Raw genomic sequence first — 21,285 nt, forward strand, 5'->3', positions numbered from 1 at the left:
AGGGGTGTTATGGTTAGACACTCACAGTTCTATCTCTTTGTATAGGGGTGTTGGGGTTAGACACTCACAGTTCTATCTCTTTGTATAGGGGTGTTGGGGTTAGACACTCACAGTTCTATCTCTTTGTATAGGGGTGTTGGGGTTAGACACTCACAGTTCTATCTCTTTGTATAGGGGTGTTGGGGTTAGACACTCACAGTTCTATCTCTTTGTATAGGGGTGTTATGGTTAGACACTCACAGTTCTATCTCTTTGTATAGGGGTGTTGGGGTTAGACACTCACAGTTCTATCTCTTTGTATAGGGGCGTTATGGTTAGACACTCACAGTTCTATCTCTTTGTATAGGGGTGTTGGGGTTAGACACTCACAGTTCTATCTCTTTGTATAGGGGCGTTATGGTTAGACACTCACAGTTCTATCTCTTTGTATAGGGGTGTTATGGTTAGACACTCACAGTTCTATCTCTTTGTATAGGGGTGTTGGGGTTAGACACTCACAGTTCTATCTCTTTGTATAGGGGCGTTATGGTTAGACACTCACAGTTCTATCTCTTTGTATAGGGGTGTTATGGTTAGACACTCACAGTTCTATCTCTTTGTATAGGGGTGTTGGGGTTAGACACTCACAGTTCTATCTCTTTGTATAGGGGCGTTATGGTTAGACACTCACAGTTCTATCTCTTTGTATAGGGGTGTTGGGGTTAGACACTCACAGTTCTATCTCTTTGTATAGGGGTGTTGGGGTTAGACACTCACAGTTCTATCTCTTTGTATAGGGGTGTTGGGGTTAGACACTCACAGTTCTATCTCTTTGTATAGGGGTGTTGGGGTTAGACACTCACAGTTCTATCTCTTTGTATAGGGGTGTTATGGTTAGACACTCACAGTTCTATCTCTTTGTATAGGGGTGTTGGGGTTAGACACTCACAGTTCTATCTCTTTGTATAGGGGCGTTATGGTTAGACACTCACAGTTCTATCTCTTTGTATAGGGGTGTTGGGGTTAGACACTCACAGTTCTATCTCTTTGTATAGGGGCGTTATGGTTAGACACTCACAGTTCTATCTCTTTGTATAGGGGTGTTATGGTTAGACACTCACAGTTCTATCTCTTTGTATAGGGGTGTTGGGGTTAGACACTCACAGTTCTATCTCTTTGTATAGGGGCGTTATGGTTAGACACTCACAGTTCTATCTCTTTGTATAGGGGTGTTATGGTTAGACACTCACAGTTCTATCTCTTTGTATAGGGGTGTTGGGGTTAGACACTCACAGTTCTATCTCTTTGTATAGGGGCGTTATGGTTAGACACTCACAGTTCTATCTCTTTGTATAGGGGTGTTGGGGTTAGACACTCACAGTTCTATCTCTTTGTATAGGGGACACTCACAGTGTATGGTTAGACACTCACAGTTCTATCTCTTTGTATAGGGGTGTTGGGGTTAGACACTCACAGTTCTATCTCTTTGTATAGGGGTGTTATGGTTAGACACTCACAGTTCTATCTCTTTGTATAGGGGTGTTGGGGTTAGACACTCACAGTTCTATCTCTTTGTATAGGGGTGTTGGGGTTAGACACTCACAGTTCTATCTCTTTGTATAGGGGTGTTGGGGTTAGACACTCACAGTTCTATCTCTTTGTATAGGGGTGTTATGGTTAGACACTCACAGTTCTATCTCTTTGTATAGGGGTGTTGGGGTTAGACACTCACAGTTCTATCTCTTTGTATAGGGGTGTTATGGTTAGACACTCACAGTTCTATCTCTTTGTATAGGGGTGTTGGGGTTAGACACTCACAGTTCTATCTCTTTGTATAGGGGCGTTATGGTTAGACACTCACAGTTCTATCTCTTTGTATAGGGGTGTTGGGGTTAGACACTCACAGTTCTATCTCTTTGTATAGGGGCGTTATGGTTAGACACTCACAGTTCTATCTCTTTGTATAGGGGTGTTGGGGTTAGACACTCACAGTTCTATCTCTTTGTATAGGGGTGTTATGGTTAGACACTCACAGTTCTATCTCTTTGTATAGGGGTGTTGGGGTTAGACACTCACAGTTCTATCTCTTTGTATAGGGGTGTTGGGGTTAGACACTCACAGTTCTATCTCTTTGTATAGGGGTGTTGGGGTTAGACACTCACAGTTCTATCTCTTTGTATAGGGGTGTTATGGTTAGACACTCACAGTTCTATCTCTTTGTATAGGGGTGTTATGGTTAGACACTCACAGTTCTATCTCTTTGTATAGGGGTGTTATGGTTAGACACTCACAGTTCTATCTCTTTGTATAGGGGTGTTGGGGTTATGTTCTATCTCTTTGTATAGGGGTGTTATGGTTAGACACTCACAGTTCTATCTCTTTGTATAGGGGTGTTGGGGTTAGACACTCACAGTTCTATCTCTTTGTATAGGGGCGTTGGGGTTAGACACTCACAGTTCTATCTCTTTGTATAGGGGTGTTATGGTTAGACACTCACAGTTCTATCTCTTTGTATAGGGGTGTTGGGGTTAGACACTCACAGTTCTATCTCTTTGTATAGGGGCGTTATGGTTAGACACTCACAGTTCTATCTCTTTGTATAGGGGTGTTGGGGTTAGACACTCACAGTTCTATCTCTTTGTATAGGGGTGTTATGGTTAGACACTCACAGTTCTATCTCTTTGTATAGGGGTGTTGGGGTTAGACACTCACAGTTCTATCTCTTTGTATAGGGGCGTTATGGTTAGACACTCACAGTTCTATCTCTTTGTATAGGGGTGTTGGGGTTAGACACTCACAGTTCTATCTCTTTGTATAGGGGTGTTATGGTTAGACACTCACAGTTCTATCTCTTTGTATAGGGGTGTTGGGGTTAGACACTCACAGTTCTATCTCTTTGTATAGGGGTGTTGGGGTTAGACACTCACAGTTCTATCTCTTTGTATAGGGGTGTTGGGGTTAGACACTCACAGTTATATCTCTTTGTATAGGGGTGTTATGGTTAGACACTCACAGTTCTATCTCTTTGTATAGGGGTGTTGGGGTTAGACACTCACAGTTCTATCTCTTTGTATAGGGGCGTTATGGTTAGACACTCACAGTTCTATCTCTTTGTATAGGGGTGTTGGGGTTAGACACTCACAGTTCTATCTCTTTGTATAGGGGTGTTATGGTTAGACACTCACAGTTCTATCTCTTTGTATAGGGGTGTTATGGTTAGACACTCACAGTTCTATCTCTTTGTATAGGGGTGTTGGGGTTAGACACTCACAGTTCTATCTCTTTGTATAGGGGTGTTATGGGGTTAGACACTCACAGTTCTATCTCTTTGTATAGGGGTGTTGGGGTTAGACACTCACAGTTCTATCTCTTTGTATAGGGGTGTTGGGGTTAGACACTCACAGTTCTATCTCTTTGTATAGGGGTGTTGGGGTTAGACACTCACAGTTCTATCTCTTTGTATAGGGGTGTTATGGTTAGACACTCACAGTTCTATCTCTTTGTATAGGGGTGTTGGGGTTAGACACTCACAGTTCTATCTCTTTGTATAGGGGCGTTATGGTTAGACACTCACAGTTCTATCTCTTTGTATAGGGGTGTTGGGGTTAGACACTCACAGTTCTATCTCTTTGTATAGGGGCGTTATGGTTAGACACTCACAGTTCTATCTCTTTGTATAGGGGTGTTATGGTTAGACACTCACAGTTCTATCTCTTTGTATAGGGGTGTTGGGGTTAGACACTCACAGTTCTATCTCTTTGTATAGGGGCGTTATGGTTAGACACTCTATCTCAGTTCTATCTCTTTGTATAGGGGTGTTATGGTTAGACACTCACAGTTCTATCTCTTTGTATAGGACACTCACAGTTCTATCTCTTTGTATGTTATGGTTAGACACTCACAGTTCTATCTCTTTGTATAGGGGTGTTGGGGTTAGACACTCACAGTTCTATCTCTTTGTATAGGGGTGTTATGGGGTTAGACACTCACAGTTCTATCTCTTTGTATAGGGGTGTTGGGGTTAGACACTCACAGTTCTATCTCTTTGTATAGGGGTGTTGGGGTTAGACACTCACAGTTCTATCTCTTTGTATAGGGGTGTTATGGTTAGACACTCACAGTTCTATCTCTTTGTATAGGGGTGTTGGGGTTAGACACTCACAGTTCTATCTCTTTGTATAGGGGCGTTATGGTTAGACACTCACAGTTCTATCTCTTTGTATAGGGGTGTTGGGGTTAGACACTCACAGTTCTATCTCTTTGTATAGGGGCGTTATGGTTAGACACTCACAGTTCTATCTCTTTGTATAGGGGTGTTATGGTTAGACACTCACAGTTCTATCTCTTTGTATAGGGGTGTTGGGGTTAGACACTCACAGTTCTATCTCTTTGTATAGGGGTGTTATGGTTAGACACTCACAGTTCTATCTCTTTGTATAGGGGTGTTATGGTTAGACACTCACAGTTCTATCTCTTTGTATAGGGGTGTTGGGGTTAGACACTCACAGTTCTATCTCTTTGTATAGGGGTGTTATGGTTAGACACTCACAGTTCTATCTCTTTGTATAGGGGTGTTGGGGTTAGACACTCACAGTTCTATCTCTTTGTATAGGGGCGTTATGGTTAGACACTCACAGTTCTATCTCTTTGTATAGGGGTGTTGGGGTTAGACACTCACAGTTCTATCTCTTTGTATAGGGGTGTTATGGTTAGACACTCACAGTTCTATCTCTTTGTATAGGGGTGTTGGGGTTAGACACTCACAGTTCTATCTCTTTGTATAGGGGTGTTGGGGTTAGACACTCACAGTTCTATCTCTTTGTATAGGGGTGTTGGGGTTAGACACTCACAGTTCTATCTCTTTGTATAGGGGTGTTATGGTTAGACACTCACAGTTCTATCTCTTTGTATAGGGGTGTTGGGGTTAGACACTCACAGTTCTATCTCTTTGTATAGGGGTGTTATGGTTAGACACTCACAGTTCTATCTCTTTGTATAGGGGTGTTGGGGTTAGACACTCACAGTTCTATCTCTTTGTATAGGGGCGTTATGGTTAGACACTCACAGTTCTATCTCTTTGTATAGGGGTGTTGGGGTTAGACACTCACAGTTCTATCTCTTTGTATAGGGGCGTTATGGTTAGACACTCACAGTTCTATCTCTTTGTATAGGGGTGTTGGGGTTAGACACTCACAGTTCTATCTCTTTGTATAGGGGTGTTATGGTTAGACACTCACAGTTCTATCTCTTTGTATAGGGGTGTTGGGGTTAGACACTCACAGTTCTATCTCTTTGTATAGGGGTGTTATGGTTAGACACTCACAGTTCTATCTCTTTGTATAGGGGTGTTGGGGTTAGACACTCACAGTTCTATCTCTTTGTATAGGGGTGTTATGGTTAGACACTCACAGTTCTATCTCTTTGTATAGGGGTGTTATGGTTAGACACTCACAGTTCTATCTCTTTGTATAGGGGTGTTGGGGTTAGACACTCACAGTTCTATCTCTTTGTATAGGGGTGTTATGGTTAGACACTCACAGTTCTATCTCTTTGTATAGGGGTGTTGGGGTTAGACACTCACAGTTCTATCTCTTTGTATAGGGGTGTTGGGGTTAGACACTCACAGTTCTATCTCTTTGTATAGGGGTGTTATGGTTAGACACTCACAGTTCTATCTCTTTGTATAGGGGTGTTGGGGTTAGACACTCACAGTTCTATCTCTTTGTATAGGGGCGTTATGGTTAGACACTCACAGTTCTATCTCTTTGTATAGGGGTGTTGGGGTTAGACACTCACAGTTCTATCTCTTTGTATAGGGGCGTTATGGTTAGACACTCACAGTTCTATCTCTTTGTATAGGGGTGTTGGGGTTAGACACTCACAGTTCTATCTCTTTGTATAGGGGCGTTATGGTTAGACACTCACAGTTCTATCTCTTTGTATAGGGGTGTTGGGGTTAGACACTCACAGTTCTATCTCTTTGTATAGGGGCGTTATGGTTAGACACTCACAGTTCTATCTCTTTGTATAGGGGTGTTGGGGTTAGACACTCACAGTTCTATCTCTTTGTATAGGGGCGTTATGGTTAGACACTCACAGTTCTATCTCTTTGTATAGGGGTGTTGGGGTTAGACACTCACAGTTCTATCTCTTTGTATAGGGGTGTTATGGTTAGACACTCACAGTTCTATCTCTTTGTATAGGGGTGTTGGGGTTAGACACTCACAGTTCTATCTCTTTGTATAGGGGCGTTATGGTTAGACACTCACAGTTCTATCTCTTTGTATAGGGGTGTTGGGGTTAGACACTCACAGTTCTATCTCTTTGTATAGGGGTGTTATGGTTAGACACTCACAGTTCTATCTCTTTGTATAGGGGTGTTGGGGTTAGACACTCACAGTTCTATCTCTTTGTATAGGGGTGTTATGGTTAGACACTCACAGTTCTATCTCTTTGTATAGGGGTGTTGGGGTTAGACACTCACAGTTCTATCTCTTTGTATAGGGGTGTTATGGTTAGACACTCACAGTTCTATCTCTTTGTATAGGGGCGTTATGGTTAGACACTCACAGTTCTATCTCTTTGTATAGGGGTGTTGGGGTTAGACACTCACAGTTCTATCTCTTTGTATAGGGGTGTTGGGGTTAGACACTCACAGTTCTATCTCTTTGTATAGGGGTGTTGGGGTTAGACACTCACAGTTCTATCTCTTTGTATAGGGGTGTTGGGGTTAGACACTCACAGTTCTATCTCTTTGTATAGGGGTGTTGGGGTTAGACACTCACAGTTCTATCTCTTTGTATAGGGGTGTTATGGTTAGACACTCACAGTTCTATCTCTTTGTATAGGGGTGTTGGGGTTAGACACTCACAGTTCTATCTCTTTGTATAGGGGCGTTATGGTTAGACACTCACAGTTCTATCTCTTTGTATAGGGGTGTTGGGGTTAGACACTCACAGTTCTATCTCTTTGTATAGGGGCGTTATGGTTAGACACTCACAGTTCTATCTCTTTGTATAGGGGTGTTGGGGTTAGACACTCACAGTTCTATCTCTTTGTATAGGGGTGTTATGGTTAGACACTCACAGTTCTATCTCTTTGTATAGGGGTGTTGGGGTTAGACACTCACAGTTCTATCTCTTTGTATAGGGGTGTTGGGGTTAGACACTCACAGTTCTATCTCTTTGTATAGGGGTGTTGGGGTTAGACACTCACAGTTCTATCTCTTTGTATAGGGGTGTTGGGGTTAGACACTCACAGTTCTATCTCTTTGTATAGGGGTGTTATGGTTAGACACTCACAGTTCTATCTCTTTGTATAGGGGTGTTGGGGTTAGACACTCACAGTTCTATCTCTTTGTATAGGGGCGTTATGGTTAGACACTCACAGTTCTATCTCTTTGTATAGGGGTGTTGGGGTTAGACACTCACAGTTCTATCTCTTTGTATAGGGGCGTTATGGTTAGACACTCACAGTTCTATCTCTTTGTATAGGGGTGTTGGGGTTAGACACTCACAGTTCTATCTCTTTGTATAGGGGTGTTATGGTTAGACACTCACAGTTCTATCTCTTTGTATAGGGGTGTTGGGGTTAGACACTCACAGTTCTATCTCTTTGTATAGGGGCGTTATGGTTAGACACTCACAGTTCTATCTCTTTGTATAGGGGTGTTGGGGTTAGACACTCACAGTTCTATCTCTTTGTATAGGGGCGTTATGGTTAGACACTCACAGTTCTATCTCTTTGTATAGGGGTGTTGGGGTTAGACACTCACAGTTCTATCTCTTTGTATAGGGGTGTTATGGTTAGACACTCACAGTTCTATCTCTTTGTATAGGGGTGTTGGGGTTAGACACTCACAGTTCTATCTCTTTGTATAGGGGTGTTGGGGTTAGACACTCACAGTTCTATCTCTTTGTATAGGGGTGTTGGGGTTAGACACTCACAGTTCTATCTCTTTGTATAGGGGTGTTATGGTTAGACACTCACAGTTCTATCTCTTTGTATAGGGGCGTTATGGTTAGACACTCACAGTTCTATCTCTTTGTATAGGGGCGTAGGAAGGTCCAGCTTCGTGAGGGTCTTCCACTCCTCTGAAGTACAGATACTGTGGTAGGACAACTTCTCCATGGTTACCCTGTAGATACACTCAGAGTGCCTGATCCGGTGGTACATCTGGACAGACAGACAGACACACACAAAGAGAGACAGACAGTCCTTCAAACTCTTGGCGTTGCCGTTGGGAGTCGTGTTGATCCCCCATCCTTTGCACCAAAGCTTCCCTCTCCCCTCCTCTTTCCCCTCTTCTATTCTCCCAGAAGTCTCTCTCTCTCCCTCCCTCTCTCCCCTCCCTTCCTGACTGCTCCTCTCAGCCTCTCTCCTCTTCCCTCTCCCCTCCCTTCCTGACTGCTCCTCTCAGCCGCTCTCCTCTTTCCTCTCCTCTCTCTCCCCTCTCTCCTCTCTCTCCCCACTTCCCTCTCCTCTCTCTCCCCACTTCCCTCTCCTCTCTCTCCCCGCTTCCCTCTCTCTCTCTCCTCTTCCCTCTCCTCTCTCTCCCCGCTCCCCTCTCTCTCCTCTTCCCTCTTCCCTCTCCTCTTTCCTCTCTCTCCCCTCTCCTCTCTCTCCCCTCTTCCCTCTCCCCACTTCCCTCTCCCTCCCCTCTCCCCTCTCTCCTCTTCCCTCTTCCCTCTCCTCTCTCTTCCCTCTCCCCTCTCTCCCCTTCTCTAGTGGCGAACTGCAGTTTTGCGAGGCCCTCCTGTAAGGTCAAAGCAAAACATTTTAAACATTTTTAGGAAAACTATTTTTTGTTTTTGTTGAAAACAACTAACTTGCAGTTCTACACATTTTGCAATGTGGCTGAGAGAAAATAGTGCAGTTTTAAAGCAAATTTCCTGTCATTCTAAATGTTTTGATTTGGATTATGACGTGTTCTAGTGGTTCTAGTGCCCCTCCGTGTGGTTCTAGTGCCCCTCTGTGTGGTTCTAGTGCCCCTCTGTGTGGTTCTAGTGCCCTTCTTCTGTGTGGTTCTAGTACCCCTCTGTGTGGTTCTAGTACCCCTCTGTGTGGTTCTAGTGCCCCTCTGTGTGGTTCTAGTGCCCCTCTGTGTGGTTCTAGTGCCCTTCTTCTGTGTGGTTCTAGTGCCCTTCTTCTGTGTGGTTCTAGTGCCCCTCTGTGTGGTTCTAGTGCCCCTCTGTGTGGTTCTAGTGCCCCTCTGTGTGGTTCTAGTGCCCCTCTGTGTGGTTCTAGTGGCCCTCTGTGTGGTTCTAGTGCCCCTCTGTGTGGTTCTAGTGCCCCTCTGTGTGGTTCTAGTGCCCCTCTGTGTGGTTCTAGTGCCCCTCTGTGTGGTTCTAGTGCCCCTCTGTGTGGTTCTAGTGCCCCTCTGTGTGGTTCTAGTGCCCCTCTGTGTGGTTCTAGTGCCCCTCTGTGTGGTTCTAGTGCCCCTCTGTGTGGTTCTAGTGCCCCTCTGTGTGGTTCTAGTGCCCCTCTGTGTGGTTCTAGTGCCCCTCTGTGTGGTTCTAGTGCCCTTCTTCTGTGTGGTTCTAGTACCCCTCTGTGTGGTTCTAGTGCCCCTCTGTGTGGTTCTAGTGCCCCTCTGTGTGGTTCTAGTGCCCTTCTTCTGTGTGGTTCTAGTGGCCCTCTGTGTGGTTCTAGTGGCCCTCTGTGTGGTTCTAGTGGCCCTCTGTGTGGTTCTAGTGCCCCTCTGTGTGGTTCTAGTGCCCTTCTTCTGTGTGGTTCTAGTGCCCTTCTTCTGTGTGGTTCTAGTGCCCCTCTGTCTCCTCTTCTCTGCTCTCCCAAGTCTCTCCTCTCCTAACTCCTCCCATTTGGACCCCCCCTCCCCCCTTCTTGTGCGACACACTTGCGCAGGAGCCTGCGTCACCATGTTGATGAGCCACGTTAATATTTTACCCAGCCAAGCCGCTCCACTGCCACCCGCCACCATCCTCCCAGCCGGACGATTTATGTTGAGCACTATTTCATGCCTCCTGCCTCTAGATGTGTGTGTGTGTGTGTGTGTGTGTGTGTGTGTGTGTGTGTGTGTATGTGTGTGTGTGTGTGTACCTTTAGGTAAGTCATTTTGCCTGGCTGGAGATAGTGATGCGTCTGTTCTGGTGGAGGGAAGGGAAGGTGTGGGGGGGTTTGGCGTCTGTTCTGGTGGAGGGAAGGGAAGGTGTGGGGGGGGGGGGGGGGTTTGGCGTCTGTTCTGGTGGAGGGAAGGGAAGGTGTGGGGGGGGGGTTGGTGTCTGTTCTGGTGGAGGGAAGGGAAGGTGTGGGGGGGGTTTGGCGTCTGTTCTGGTGGAGGGAAGGGAAGGTGTGGGGGGGGGGGGGGGGGCGTCTGTTCTGGTGGAGGGAAGGGAAGGTGTGGGGGGGTTTGGCGTCTGTTCTGGTGGAGGGAAGGGAAGGTGTGGGGGGGGGGGGGGGTTTGGCGTCTGTTCTGGTGGAGGGAAGGGAAGGTGTGGGGGGGGGGTTGGTGTCTGTTCTGGTGGAGGGAAGGGAAGGTGTGGGGGGGGTTTGGCGTCTGTTCTGGTGGAGGGAAGGGAAGGTGTGGGGGGGGGGGGGGGGGGGGGGGGGGTTGGCGTCTGTTCTGGTGGAGGGAAAGGAAGGTGTGGGGGGGTTTGGCGTCTGTTCTGGTGGAGGGAAGGGAAGGTGTGGGGGGGTTTGGCGTCTGTTCTGGTGGAGGGAAGGGAAGGTGTGGGGGGGGGTTTGGCGTCTGTTCTGGTGGAGGGAAGGGAAGGTGTGGGGGGGGGGGGGGGGGTTTGGCGTCTGTTCTGGTGGAGGGAAGGGAAGGTGTGGGGGGGGTTTGGCGTCTGTTCTGGTGGAGGGAAGGGAAGGTGTGGTGGGGTTTGGCGTCTGTTCTGGTGGAGGGAAGGGAAGGTGTGGGGGGGTTTGGCGTCTGTTCTGGTGGAGGGAAGGGAAGGTGTGGGGGGGGGGGTTTGGCGTCTGTTCTGGTGGAGGGAAGGGAAGGTGTGGGGGGGGTTTGGCGTCTGTTCTGGTGGAGGGAAGGGAAGGTGTGGTGGGGTTTGGCGTCTGTTCTGGTGGAGGGAAGGGAAGGTGTGGGGGGGGTTTGGCGTCTGTTCTGGTGGAGGGAAGGGAAGGTGTGGGGGGGGGTTTGGCGTCTGTCTGCCTGTGTACAGCCTTACTGTCCTACTCTAGATGCTCAACAAGGTCTTGGGGCGACACAGCTCAAAGACATGTCAGTGTTCGATCTCAACAGGCCCTTGGGACTAGACAGAGCTAAACAGTCAGGCCTTTAGTCATTCTGATTCATGATTTTACTGTGTCTAATATTGGCCCTTGATACATGGTGTCTGTACATTGTGCAGTTCAGAGTTTATTGTCAATTCAGAACTGAATTGAGATTCGCTGATTTGAATTAAAAGAAAAACTCACATTTTTTCCTGGATGTAATGTGTTTTGTTTTGTCTAACACAAAATAAAATATATTTTCATAAAAATATCAATTCGACACAAAACACTCACATTGGCACAGTGCAAGGCTAGAGCACAGAAGACGGCGAACATCTTGAAGTTGTTCTCGTCTGTTTTGGTGAAGGCACTTCCACTCAGCTTGTTAACCATCTGTACGACCCCTATTACGGTCCCCCTGGAAACGATGGGCATGCATAGGATGTTCCGCGTGGTGTAGCCCGTATAGAGGTCTACCTCTCTGTGAAGTGGGAGGGGTTAAAATGTAACACAGAATTCATCTTGACATAATGCCATAATAGTGTTTAATGATGGGGTGGCAGGGTAGCCTAGTGGTAAGAGCGTTGGACTAGTAACCTGTTGCAAGGTTGCAAGTTCAAACCCCGAGCTGACAAGGTACAAATCTGTCATTCTGCCCCCTGAACACGCAGTTAACCCACTGTTCCTAGGCCGTCATTGTAAATAAGAATTTGTTCTCAACTGACTTGCCTAGTTAAATAAAGGTAAAATAAAATAAAAAATCATTAGGCTTATATTCCACTAAATTACATCAAGGCCCAGGCTGACGACGTGTATTAAAACAAGCTAGGCATGAAAAGCCCGGTGCCACTACCTAAGAAAATATTGGCATGACAATGACATTAGGACTTGGCAAGACTGTATAATTAGAGCTGGGATAATGGCTAGCACCGGACTACTCTGAGGATTACTTAAACCACGTTCACAAATAAAGTAGACAAGGGGAGGGGTCTTAAATGGCACCCTATCTATATGGTTCTGGTCAAAAGTAGTGCACTATAGAAAGTATTCGGCCCCCTTAAACTTTGCGACCTTTTGCCACATTTCAGGCTTCAAACATAAAGATATAAATTGTATTTTTTTGTGAAGAATCAACAACAAGTGGGACACAATCATGAAGTGGAATGACATTTATTGCATATTTCAAACATTTTTAACAAATCAAAAACTGAAAAATTGGGCGTGCAAAATGATTCAGCCCCCTTAAGTTAATACTTTGTAGCGCCACCTTTTGCTGCGATTACAGCTGTAAGTCGCTTGGGGTATTTTAACAAATCAAAAACTGAAAAATTGGGCGCGCAAAATTATTCAGCCCCCTTAAGTTAATACTTTGTAGCGCCACCTTTTGCTGCGATTACAGCTGTAAGTCGCTTGGGGTATGTCTCTATCAGTTTTGCACATCGACAGACTGAATTTTTTTCCCATTCCTCCTTGCAAAACAGCTCGAGCTCAGTGAGGTTGGATGGAGAGCATTTGTGAACAACAGTTTTCAGTTCTTTCCACAGATTCTCGATTGGATTCAGGTCTGGACTTTGACTTGGCCATTCTAACACCTGGATATGTTTATTTTTGAACCATTCCATTGTAGATTTTGCTTTATGTTTTGGATCATTGTCTTGTTGGAAGACAAATCTCTGTCCCATTCTCAGGTCTTTTGCAGACTCCATCAGGTTTTCTTCCAGAATGGTCCTGTATTTGGCTCCATCCATCTTCCCATCAATTTTAACCATCTTCCCTGTCCCTGCTGAAGAAAAGCAGGCCCAAACCATGATGCTGCCACCACCATGTTTGACAGTGGGGATGATGTGTTCAGGGTGATGAGCTGTGTTGCTTTTACGCCAAACATAACGTTTTGCATTGTTGCCAAAAAGTTCCATTTTGGTTTCATCTGACCAGAGCACCTTCTTCCACATTTTTGGTGTGTCTCCCAGGTGGCTTGTGGCAAACTTTAAACGACACTTTTATGGATATCTTTAAGAAATGGCTTTCTTCTTGCCACTCTTCCATAAAGGCCAGATTTGTGCAATATACGACTGATTGTTGTCCTATGGACAGAGTCTCCCACCTCAGCTGTAGATCTCTGCAGTTCATCCAGAGTGATCATGGGCCTCTTGGCTGCATCTCTGATCAGTCTTCTCCTTGTATGAGCTGAAAGTTTAGAGGGACGGCCAGGTCTTGGTAGATTTGCAGTGGTCTGATACTCCTTCCATTTCAATATTATCGCTTGCACAGTGCTCCTTGGGATGTTTAAAGCTTGGGAAATATTTTTGTATCCAAATACGGCTTTAAACTTCTTCACAACAGTATCTCGGACCTGCCTGGTGTGTTCCTTGTTCTTCATGATGCTCTCTGCGCTTTTAACGGACCTCTGAGACTATCACAGTGCAGGTGCATTTATACGGAGACTTGATTACACACAGGTGGATTGTATTTATCATCATTAGTCATTTAGGTCAACATTAGATCATTCAGAGATCCTCACTGAACTTCTGGAGAGAGTTTGCTGCACTGAAAGTAAAGGGGCTGAATAATTTTGCACGCCCAATTTTTCAGTTTTTGATTTGTTAAAAAAGTTTGAAATATCCAATAAATGTCGTTCCACTTCATGATTGTGTCCCACTTGTTGTTGATTCTTCACAAAAAAATACAGTTTTATATCTTTATGTTTGAAGCCTGAAATGTGGCAAAAGGTCGCAAAGTTCAAGGGGGCCGAATACTTTCGCAAGGCACTGTGGGGGAATAGGGTGCCGTTTGGGACGTACACAGGGTAAAATGGGAGTTTTACCTATTAAAGCGTGGGTCTGCATAGGCGTCTGGGATGTTAAGGACCTCCCCCGTCCGTGCCACTTGGCCCGCTATACCTTTCTCTATAGAAAACCTGGGAGAGGACAAGACAGAAGAGCGCTGGAGGTTACAACCGAGGAACGGACATTTCTGTTCTAAGAATTATACTTCCTATTTTCTTAGTTCTAGGATTATTGTGTCCCTGTTCTATGGATTCTAGTTTCCTTGTTCTATGGATTCTAGTTTCCCTGTTCTATGGATTCTAGTTTCCCTGTTCTATGGATCCTAGTTTCCTTGTTCTATGGATCCTAGTTTCCCTGTTCTATGGATTCTAGTTTCCCTGTTCTATGGATTCTAGTTTCCCTGTTCTATGGATCCTAGTTTCCTTGTTCTATGGATTCTAGTTTCCCTGTTCTATGGATTCTAGTTTCCTTGTTCTATGGATTCTAGTTTCCCTGTTCTATGGATTCTAGTTTCCTTGTTCTATGGATTCTAGTTTCCTTGTTCTATGGATTCTAGTTTCCTTGTTCTATGGATTCTAGTTTCCTTGTTCTATGGATTCTAGTTTCCTTGTTCTATGGATTCTAGTTTCCCTGTTCTATGGATTCTAGTTTCCCTGTTCTATGGATTCTAGTTTCCTTGTTCTATGGATTCTAGTTTCCCTGTTCTATGGATTCTAGTTTCCTTGTTCTATGGATTCTAGTTTCCTTGTTCTATGGATTCTAGTTTCCTTGTTCTATGGATTCTAGTTTCCTTGTTCTATGGATTCTAGTTTCCCTGTTCTATGGATTCTAGTTTCCCTGTTCTATGGATTCTAGTTTCCTTGTTCTATGGATTCTAGTTTCCCTGTTCTATGGATTCTAGTTTCCTTGTTCTATGGATTCTAGTTTCCTTGTTCTATGGATTCTAGTTTCCTTGTTCTATGGATTCTAGTTTCCTTGTTCTATGGATTCTAGTTTCCTTGTTCTATGGATTCTAGTTTCCTTGTTCTATGGATTCTAGTTTCCTTGTTCTATGGATTCTAGTTTCCTTGTTCTATGGATTCTAGTTTCCTTGTTCTATGGATTCTAGTTTCCCTGTTCTATGGATTCTAGTTTCCCTGTTCTATGGATTCTAGTTTCCTTGTTCTATGGATTCTAGTTTCCCTGTTCTATGGATTCTAGTTTCCTTGTTCTATGGATTCTAGTTTCCCTGTTCTATGGATTCTAGTTTCCTTGTTCTATGGATTCTAGTTTCCCTGTTCTATGGATTCTAGTTTCCCTGTTCTATGGATTCTAGTTTCCCTGTTCTATGGATTCTAGTTTCCCTGTTCTATGGATTCTAGTTTCCCTGTTCTATGGATTCTAGTTTCCCTGTTCTATGGATTCTAGTTTCCCTGTTCTATGGATTCTAGTTTCCCTGTTCTATGGATTCTAGTTTCCCTGTTCTATGGATTCTAGTTTCCTTGTTCTAGGATTTTAGTTTCCTTGTTCTAGGATTTTAGTTTCCTGTTCTAGGGATTATAGTTTCCTTGTTCTACAGATCCTAGTTTCCTTGTTCTAGGGATTCTAGTTTCCTTGTTCTAGGGATTCTAGTTTCCTTGTTCTAGGGATTCTAGTTTCCTTGTTTTAGGGATTCTAGTTTCCCTGTTCTATGGATTCTAGTTTCCTTGTTCTAGGATTTTAGTTTCCTGTTCTAGGGATTCTAGTTTCCTTGTTCTATGGATTCTAGTTTCCTTGTTCTATGGATTCTAGTTTCCTTGTTCTATGGATTCTAGTTTCCTTGTTCTATGGATTCTAGTTTCCTTGTTCTATGGATTCTAGTTTCCCTGTTCTATGGATTCTAGTTTCCCTGTTCTATGGATTCTAGTTTCCTTGTTCTATGGATTCTAGTTTCCCTGTTCTATGGATTCTAGTTTCCTTGTTCTATGGATTCTAGTTTCCTTGTTCTATGGATTCTAGTTTCCTTGTTCTATGGATTCTAGTTTCCTTGTTCTATGGATTCTAGTTTCCTTGTTCTATGGATTCTAGTTTCCCTGTTCTATGGATTCTAGTTTCCCTGTTCTATGGATTCTAGTTTCCTTGTTCTATGGATTCTAGTTTCCCTGTTCTATGGATTCTAGTTTCCTTGTTCTATGGATTCTAGTTTCTTGTTCTATGGATTCTAGTTTCCTTGTTCTATGGATTCTAGTTTCCTTGTTCTATGGATTCTAGTTTCCTTGTTCTATGGATTCTAGTTTCCTTGTTCTATGGATTCTAGTTTCCTTGTTCTATGGATTCTAGTTTCCTTGTTCTATGGATTCTAGTTTCCTTGTTCTATGGATTCTAGTTTCCTTGTTCTATGGATTCTAGTTTCCCTGTTCTATGGATTCTAGTTTCCCTGTTCTATGGATTCTAGTTTCCTTGTTCTATGGATTCTAGTTTCCCTGTTCTATGGATTCTAGTTTCCTTGTTCTATGGATTCTAGTTTCCCTGTTCTATGGATTCTAGTTTCCTTGTTCTATGGATTCTAGTTTCCCTGTTCTATGGATTCTAGTTTCCCTGTTCTATGGATTCTAGTTTCCCTGTTCTATGGATTCTAGTTTCCCTGTTCTATGGATTCTAGTTTCCCTGTTCTATGGATTCTAGTTTCCCTGTTCTATGGATTCTAGTTTCCCTGTTCTATGGATTCTAGTTTCCCTGTTCTATGGATTCTAGTTTCCCTGTTCTATGGATTCTAGTTTCCTTGTTCTAGGATTTTAGTTTCCTTGTTCTAGGATTTTAGTTTCCTGTTCTAGGGATTATAGTTTCCTTGTTCTACAGATCCTAGTTTCCTTGTTCTAGGGATTCTAGTTTCCTTGTTCTAGGGATTCTAGTTTCCTTGTTCTAGGGATTCTAGTTTCCTTGTTTTAGGGATTCTAGTTTCCCTGTTCTATGGATTCTAGTTTCCTTGTTCTAGGATTTTAGTTTCCTGTTCTAGGGATTATAGTTTCCTTGTTCTACAGATCCTAGTTTCCTTGTTCTAGGGATTCTAGTTTCCTTGTTCTAGGGATTCTAGTTTCCTTGTTCTAGGGATTCTAGTTTCCTTGTTTTAGGGATTCTAGTTTCCCTGTTCTATGGATTCTAGTTTCCTTGTTCTAGGATTTTAGTTTCCTGTTCTAGGGATTATAGTTTCCTTGTTCTACAGATCATAGTTTCCTTGTTCTAGGGATTCTAGTTTCCTTGTTCTAGGGATTCTAGTTTCCTTGTTCTATAGATTCTAGTTTCCATGTTCTGGGGATTCTAGTTTCCCTGTTTTAGGGATTCTAGTTTCCCTGTTTTAGGGATTCTAGTTTCCCTGTTTTAGGGATTCTAGTTTCCCTGTTCTATGGATTCTAGTTTCCTTGTTCTAGGATTTTAGTTTCCTGTTCTAGGGATTATAGTTTCCTTGTTCTACAGATCCTAGTTTCCTTGTTCTAGGGATTCTAGTTTCCTTGTTCTAGGGATTCTAGTTTCCTTGTTCTATAGATTCTAGTTTCCATGTTCTGGGGATTCTAGTTTCCCTGTTTTAGGGATTCTAGTTTCCCTGTTTTAGGGATTCTAGTTTCCCTGTTTTAGGGATTCTAGTTTCCCTGTTCTGGGGATTCTAGTTTCCTTGTTCTATAGATTCTAGTTTTCCTGTTCTAGGGATTCTACTTCCTTGTTCTAATGGTTCTAGTTTCCCTGTTCTAGGGATTCTAGCTTCCTTGTCAGGGAATCGTTCACATGATCACTAGTCAATTCAACATAACCCGTCAGAGAATCGTTCACATGATCACTAGTCAATTCAACACAACCCATCAGAGAATCATTCAGATGATCACGAGTCAAATCAACACAACCCATCAGAGAATCGTTCAGATGATCACGAGTCAAATCAACACAACCCGTCAGAGAATCGTTCACATGATCACTAGTCAATTCAACACAACCCATCAGAGAATCGTTCAGATGATCACGAGTCAAATCAACACAACCCGTCAGAGAATCGTTCACATGATCACAAGTCAATTCAACATAACCCGTCAGGGAATCGTTCAGATGATCACAAGTCAACTCAACATAAACCATAGAGATCAGTCATGCAACAACAGAGCAGTAAAAGAATAGATCATGACCCTTACCTAATCTCTTTGGTTTTCCTGAAGACAGGTTTGCCCTCGTTCTCCTCCCCGATGTCGAACAGGTCTGAGTACAGTTCATTGTTATTGTGGTCCACCTGGAACAGTGCACATCTGTCCGCATTCACCAGGTTTTTTGCATATATCTGAAACACAACACCACAATAAACACAGTACACAGAAAGACACACGGTACACAGAAAGACACACGGTCCACAGAAAGACACACGGTACACAGAAAGACACACGGTACACAGAAAGAAACACGGTACACAGAAAGACACACGGTACACAGAAAGACACACGGTACACAGAAAGACATAACAGTACACAGAAAGACATAACAGTACACAGAAAGACATAACGGTACACAGAAAGACACACGGTACACAGAAAGACACACAGTACACAGAAAGACACACAGTACACAGAAAGACACACAGTACATAGAAAGACACACGGTAAGACATAACGTTACACAGAAAGACACACAGTACACAGAAAGACACACAGTACACAGAAAGACACACGGTACACAGAAAGACACACAGTACATAGAAAGACACACAGTAAGACATAACGTTACACAGAAAGACACACAGTACACAGAAAGACATAACGTACACAGAAAGACACAGAAAGACACACGGTACACAGAAAGACACACGGTACACAGAAAGACATAACGTTACACAGAAAGACACACGGTACACAGAAAGACACACAGAAAGACACACGGTACACAGAAAGACATAACGTTACACAGAAAGACATAACGTTACACAGAAAGACACACGTTACACAGAAAGACACACATTACACAGAAAGACACACATTACACAGAAAGACATAGACAGACACAGGGGGTGAATCATAACTTTCATTTCCATTAATATCAATGCATGACAAAAATGAACATTTGACTTAGTCTTTAAAGTGGAAGTTAGGATTCACTCCACGGTTAGTTTCAATCTTTAAACAATACAGAATGGCCTTCTACACTGTCCACGTTAGTAAGACTATGCAAGTTAAAGTCACATAGGAGTCAGGCAAAACAACACAGGAAATGGCTCAGCGCTACCACACACTATGTTAGCTGTGATGACACCAGTGGCTCGCGACAATACAATATACAGTGCCTTGCGAAAGTATTCGGCCCCCTTGAACTTTGCGACCTTTTGCCACATTTCAGGCATCAAACATAAAGATATAAAACTGTATTTTTTTGTGAAGAATCAACAACAAGTGGGACACAATCATGAAGTGGAACGACATTTATTGGATATTTCAAACTTTTTTAACAAATCAAAAACTGAAAAATTGGGCGTGCAAAATTATTCAGCCCCCTTAAGTTAATACTTTGTAGCGCCACCTTTTGCTGCGATTACAGCTGTAAGTCGCTTGGGGTATGTCTCTATCAGTTTTGCACATCGAGAGACTGAAATTTTTTCCCATTCCTCCTTGCAAAACAGCTCGAGTTCAGTGAGGTTGGATGGAGAGCATTTGTGAACAGCAGTTTTCAGTTCTTTCCACAGATTCTCAATTGGATTCAGGTCTGGACTTTGACTTGGCCATTCTAACACCTGGATATGTTTATTTTTGAACCATTCCATTGTAGATGTTGCTTTATGTTTTGGATCATTGTCTTGTTGGAAGACAAATCTCCGTCCCAGTCTCAGGTCTTTTGCAGACTCCATCAGGTTTTCTTCCAGAATGGTCCTGTATTTGGCTCCATCCATCTTCCCATCAATTTTAACCATCTTCCCTGTCCCTGCTGAAGAAAAGCAGGCCCAAACCATGATGCTGCCACCACCATGTTTGACAGTGGGGATGGTGTGTTCAGCTGTGTTGCTTTTACGCCAAACATAACGTTTTGCATTGTTGCCAAAAAGTTCAATTTTGGTTTCATCTGACCAGAGCACCTTCTTCCACATGTTTGGTGTGTCTCCCAGGTGGCTTGTGGCAAACTTTAAACTACACTTTTTATGGATATCTTTAAGAAATGGCTTTCTTCTTGCCACTCTTCCATAAAGGCCAGATTTGTGCAATATACGACTGATTGTTGTCCTATGGACAGAGTCTCCCACCTCAGCTGTAGATCTCTGCAATTCATCCAGAGTGATCATGGGCCTCTTGGCTGCATCTCTGATCAGTCTTCTCCTTGTATGAGCTGAAAGTTTAGAGGGACGGCCAGGTCTCTGTAGATTTGCAGTGGTCTGATACTCCTTCCATTTCAATATTATCGCTTGCACAGTGCTCCTTGGGATGTTTAAAGCTTGGGAAATCTTTTTGTATCCAAATCCGGCTTTAAACTTCTTCACAACAGTATCTCGGACCTGCCTGGTGTGTTCCTTGTTCTTCATGATGCTCTCTGCGCTTTTAACGGACCTCTGAGACTATCACAGTGCAGGTGCATTTATACGGAGACTTGATTACACACAGGTGGATTGTATTTATCATCATTAGTCATTTAGGTCAACATTGGATCATTCAGAGATCCTCACTGAACTTCTGGAGAGAGTTTGCTGCACTGAAAGTAAAGGGGCTGAATCATTTTGCACGCCCAATTTTTCAGTTTTTGATTTGTTAAAAAAGTTTGAAATATCCAATAAATGTCGTTCCACTTCATGATTGTGTCCCACTTGTTGTTGATTCTTCACAAAAAAATACAGTTTTATATCTTTATGTTTGAAGCCTGAAATGTGGCAAAAGGTCGCAAAGTTCAAGGGGGCCGAATACTTTCGCAAGGCACTGTACAAGAGGCTAGGGTCCAGTTCCTGCCCGACCACATTGCAGACGTATGTGGGGTCTCACAACGCCTGGATAACAGTTTAACATATCAGGTAGTGCTGAGCAATTGGTGCTTTTTAAAAAAAGTTGATTTGGTTTTGTTTAGATTATAAAAATATAAAAAAATCACCGTTTTCGATTTTGATATATATATTTTTTTAATTTGTATTTTCTTTACATTAAATGCACTTTGTATTATGTGGGTTGAATGCTGTAACAACCCAGAATAAAACAATGAATAAAAGTCCCATGATGGTATTGACTGTTCATTACTGCTGATCACTTATTAACCTTTGTCATGACTTCTGCCGAAGTCGAAGCCTATCCTTGTTCGGGCGGTGCTCGGCGGTCGACGTCACCGGTCTTCTAGCCATCATTGATCCATTTTTTCATTTTCCATTGGTTTTGTCTTG

General features: G+C 43.4%; 1 protein-coding gene across 4 annotated transcripts in view; it reads right to left on the reverse strand.

Annotated features, from left to right (window-relative positions):
- The window catches only part of LOC139367897 (cAMP and cAMP-inhibited cGMP 3',5'-cyclic phosphodiesterase 10A-like), a 132,859-nt gene that overhangs the window by 25,680 nt on the left and 85,894 nt on the right, over nt 1-21,285 (reverse strand). For all 4 annotated transcript variants that reach the window (XM_071106270.1, XM_071106268.1, XM_071106269.1 and 1 more), the window contains exons 11-14: nt 18,086-18,228; nt 13,988-14,080; nt 11,458-11,644; nt 8,012-8,154 (exon numbers count right to left, since the gene is read on the reverse strand). In XM_071106270.1, coding sequence (XP_070962371.1) covers nt 8,012-8,154; nt 11,458-11,644; nt 13,988-14,080; nt 18,086-18,228 — 566 coding nt within the window. The remainder of the gene's footprint in view (nt 1-8,011; nt 8,155-11,457; nt 11,645-13,987; nt 14,081-18,085; nt 18,229-21,285) is intronic.

The sequence above is a fragment of the Oncorhynchus clarkii genome, chromosome 16 (assembly GCF_045791955.1).
Source record: "Oncorhynchus clarkii lewisi isolate Uvic-CL-2024 chromosome 16, UVic_Ocla_1.0, whole genome shotgun sequence".
In the NCBI taxonomy this organism is placed as follows: domain Eukaryota; kingdom Metazoa; phylum Chordata; class Actinopteri; order Salmoniformes; family Salmonidae; genus Oncorhynchus; species Oncorhynchus clarkii.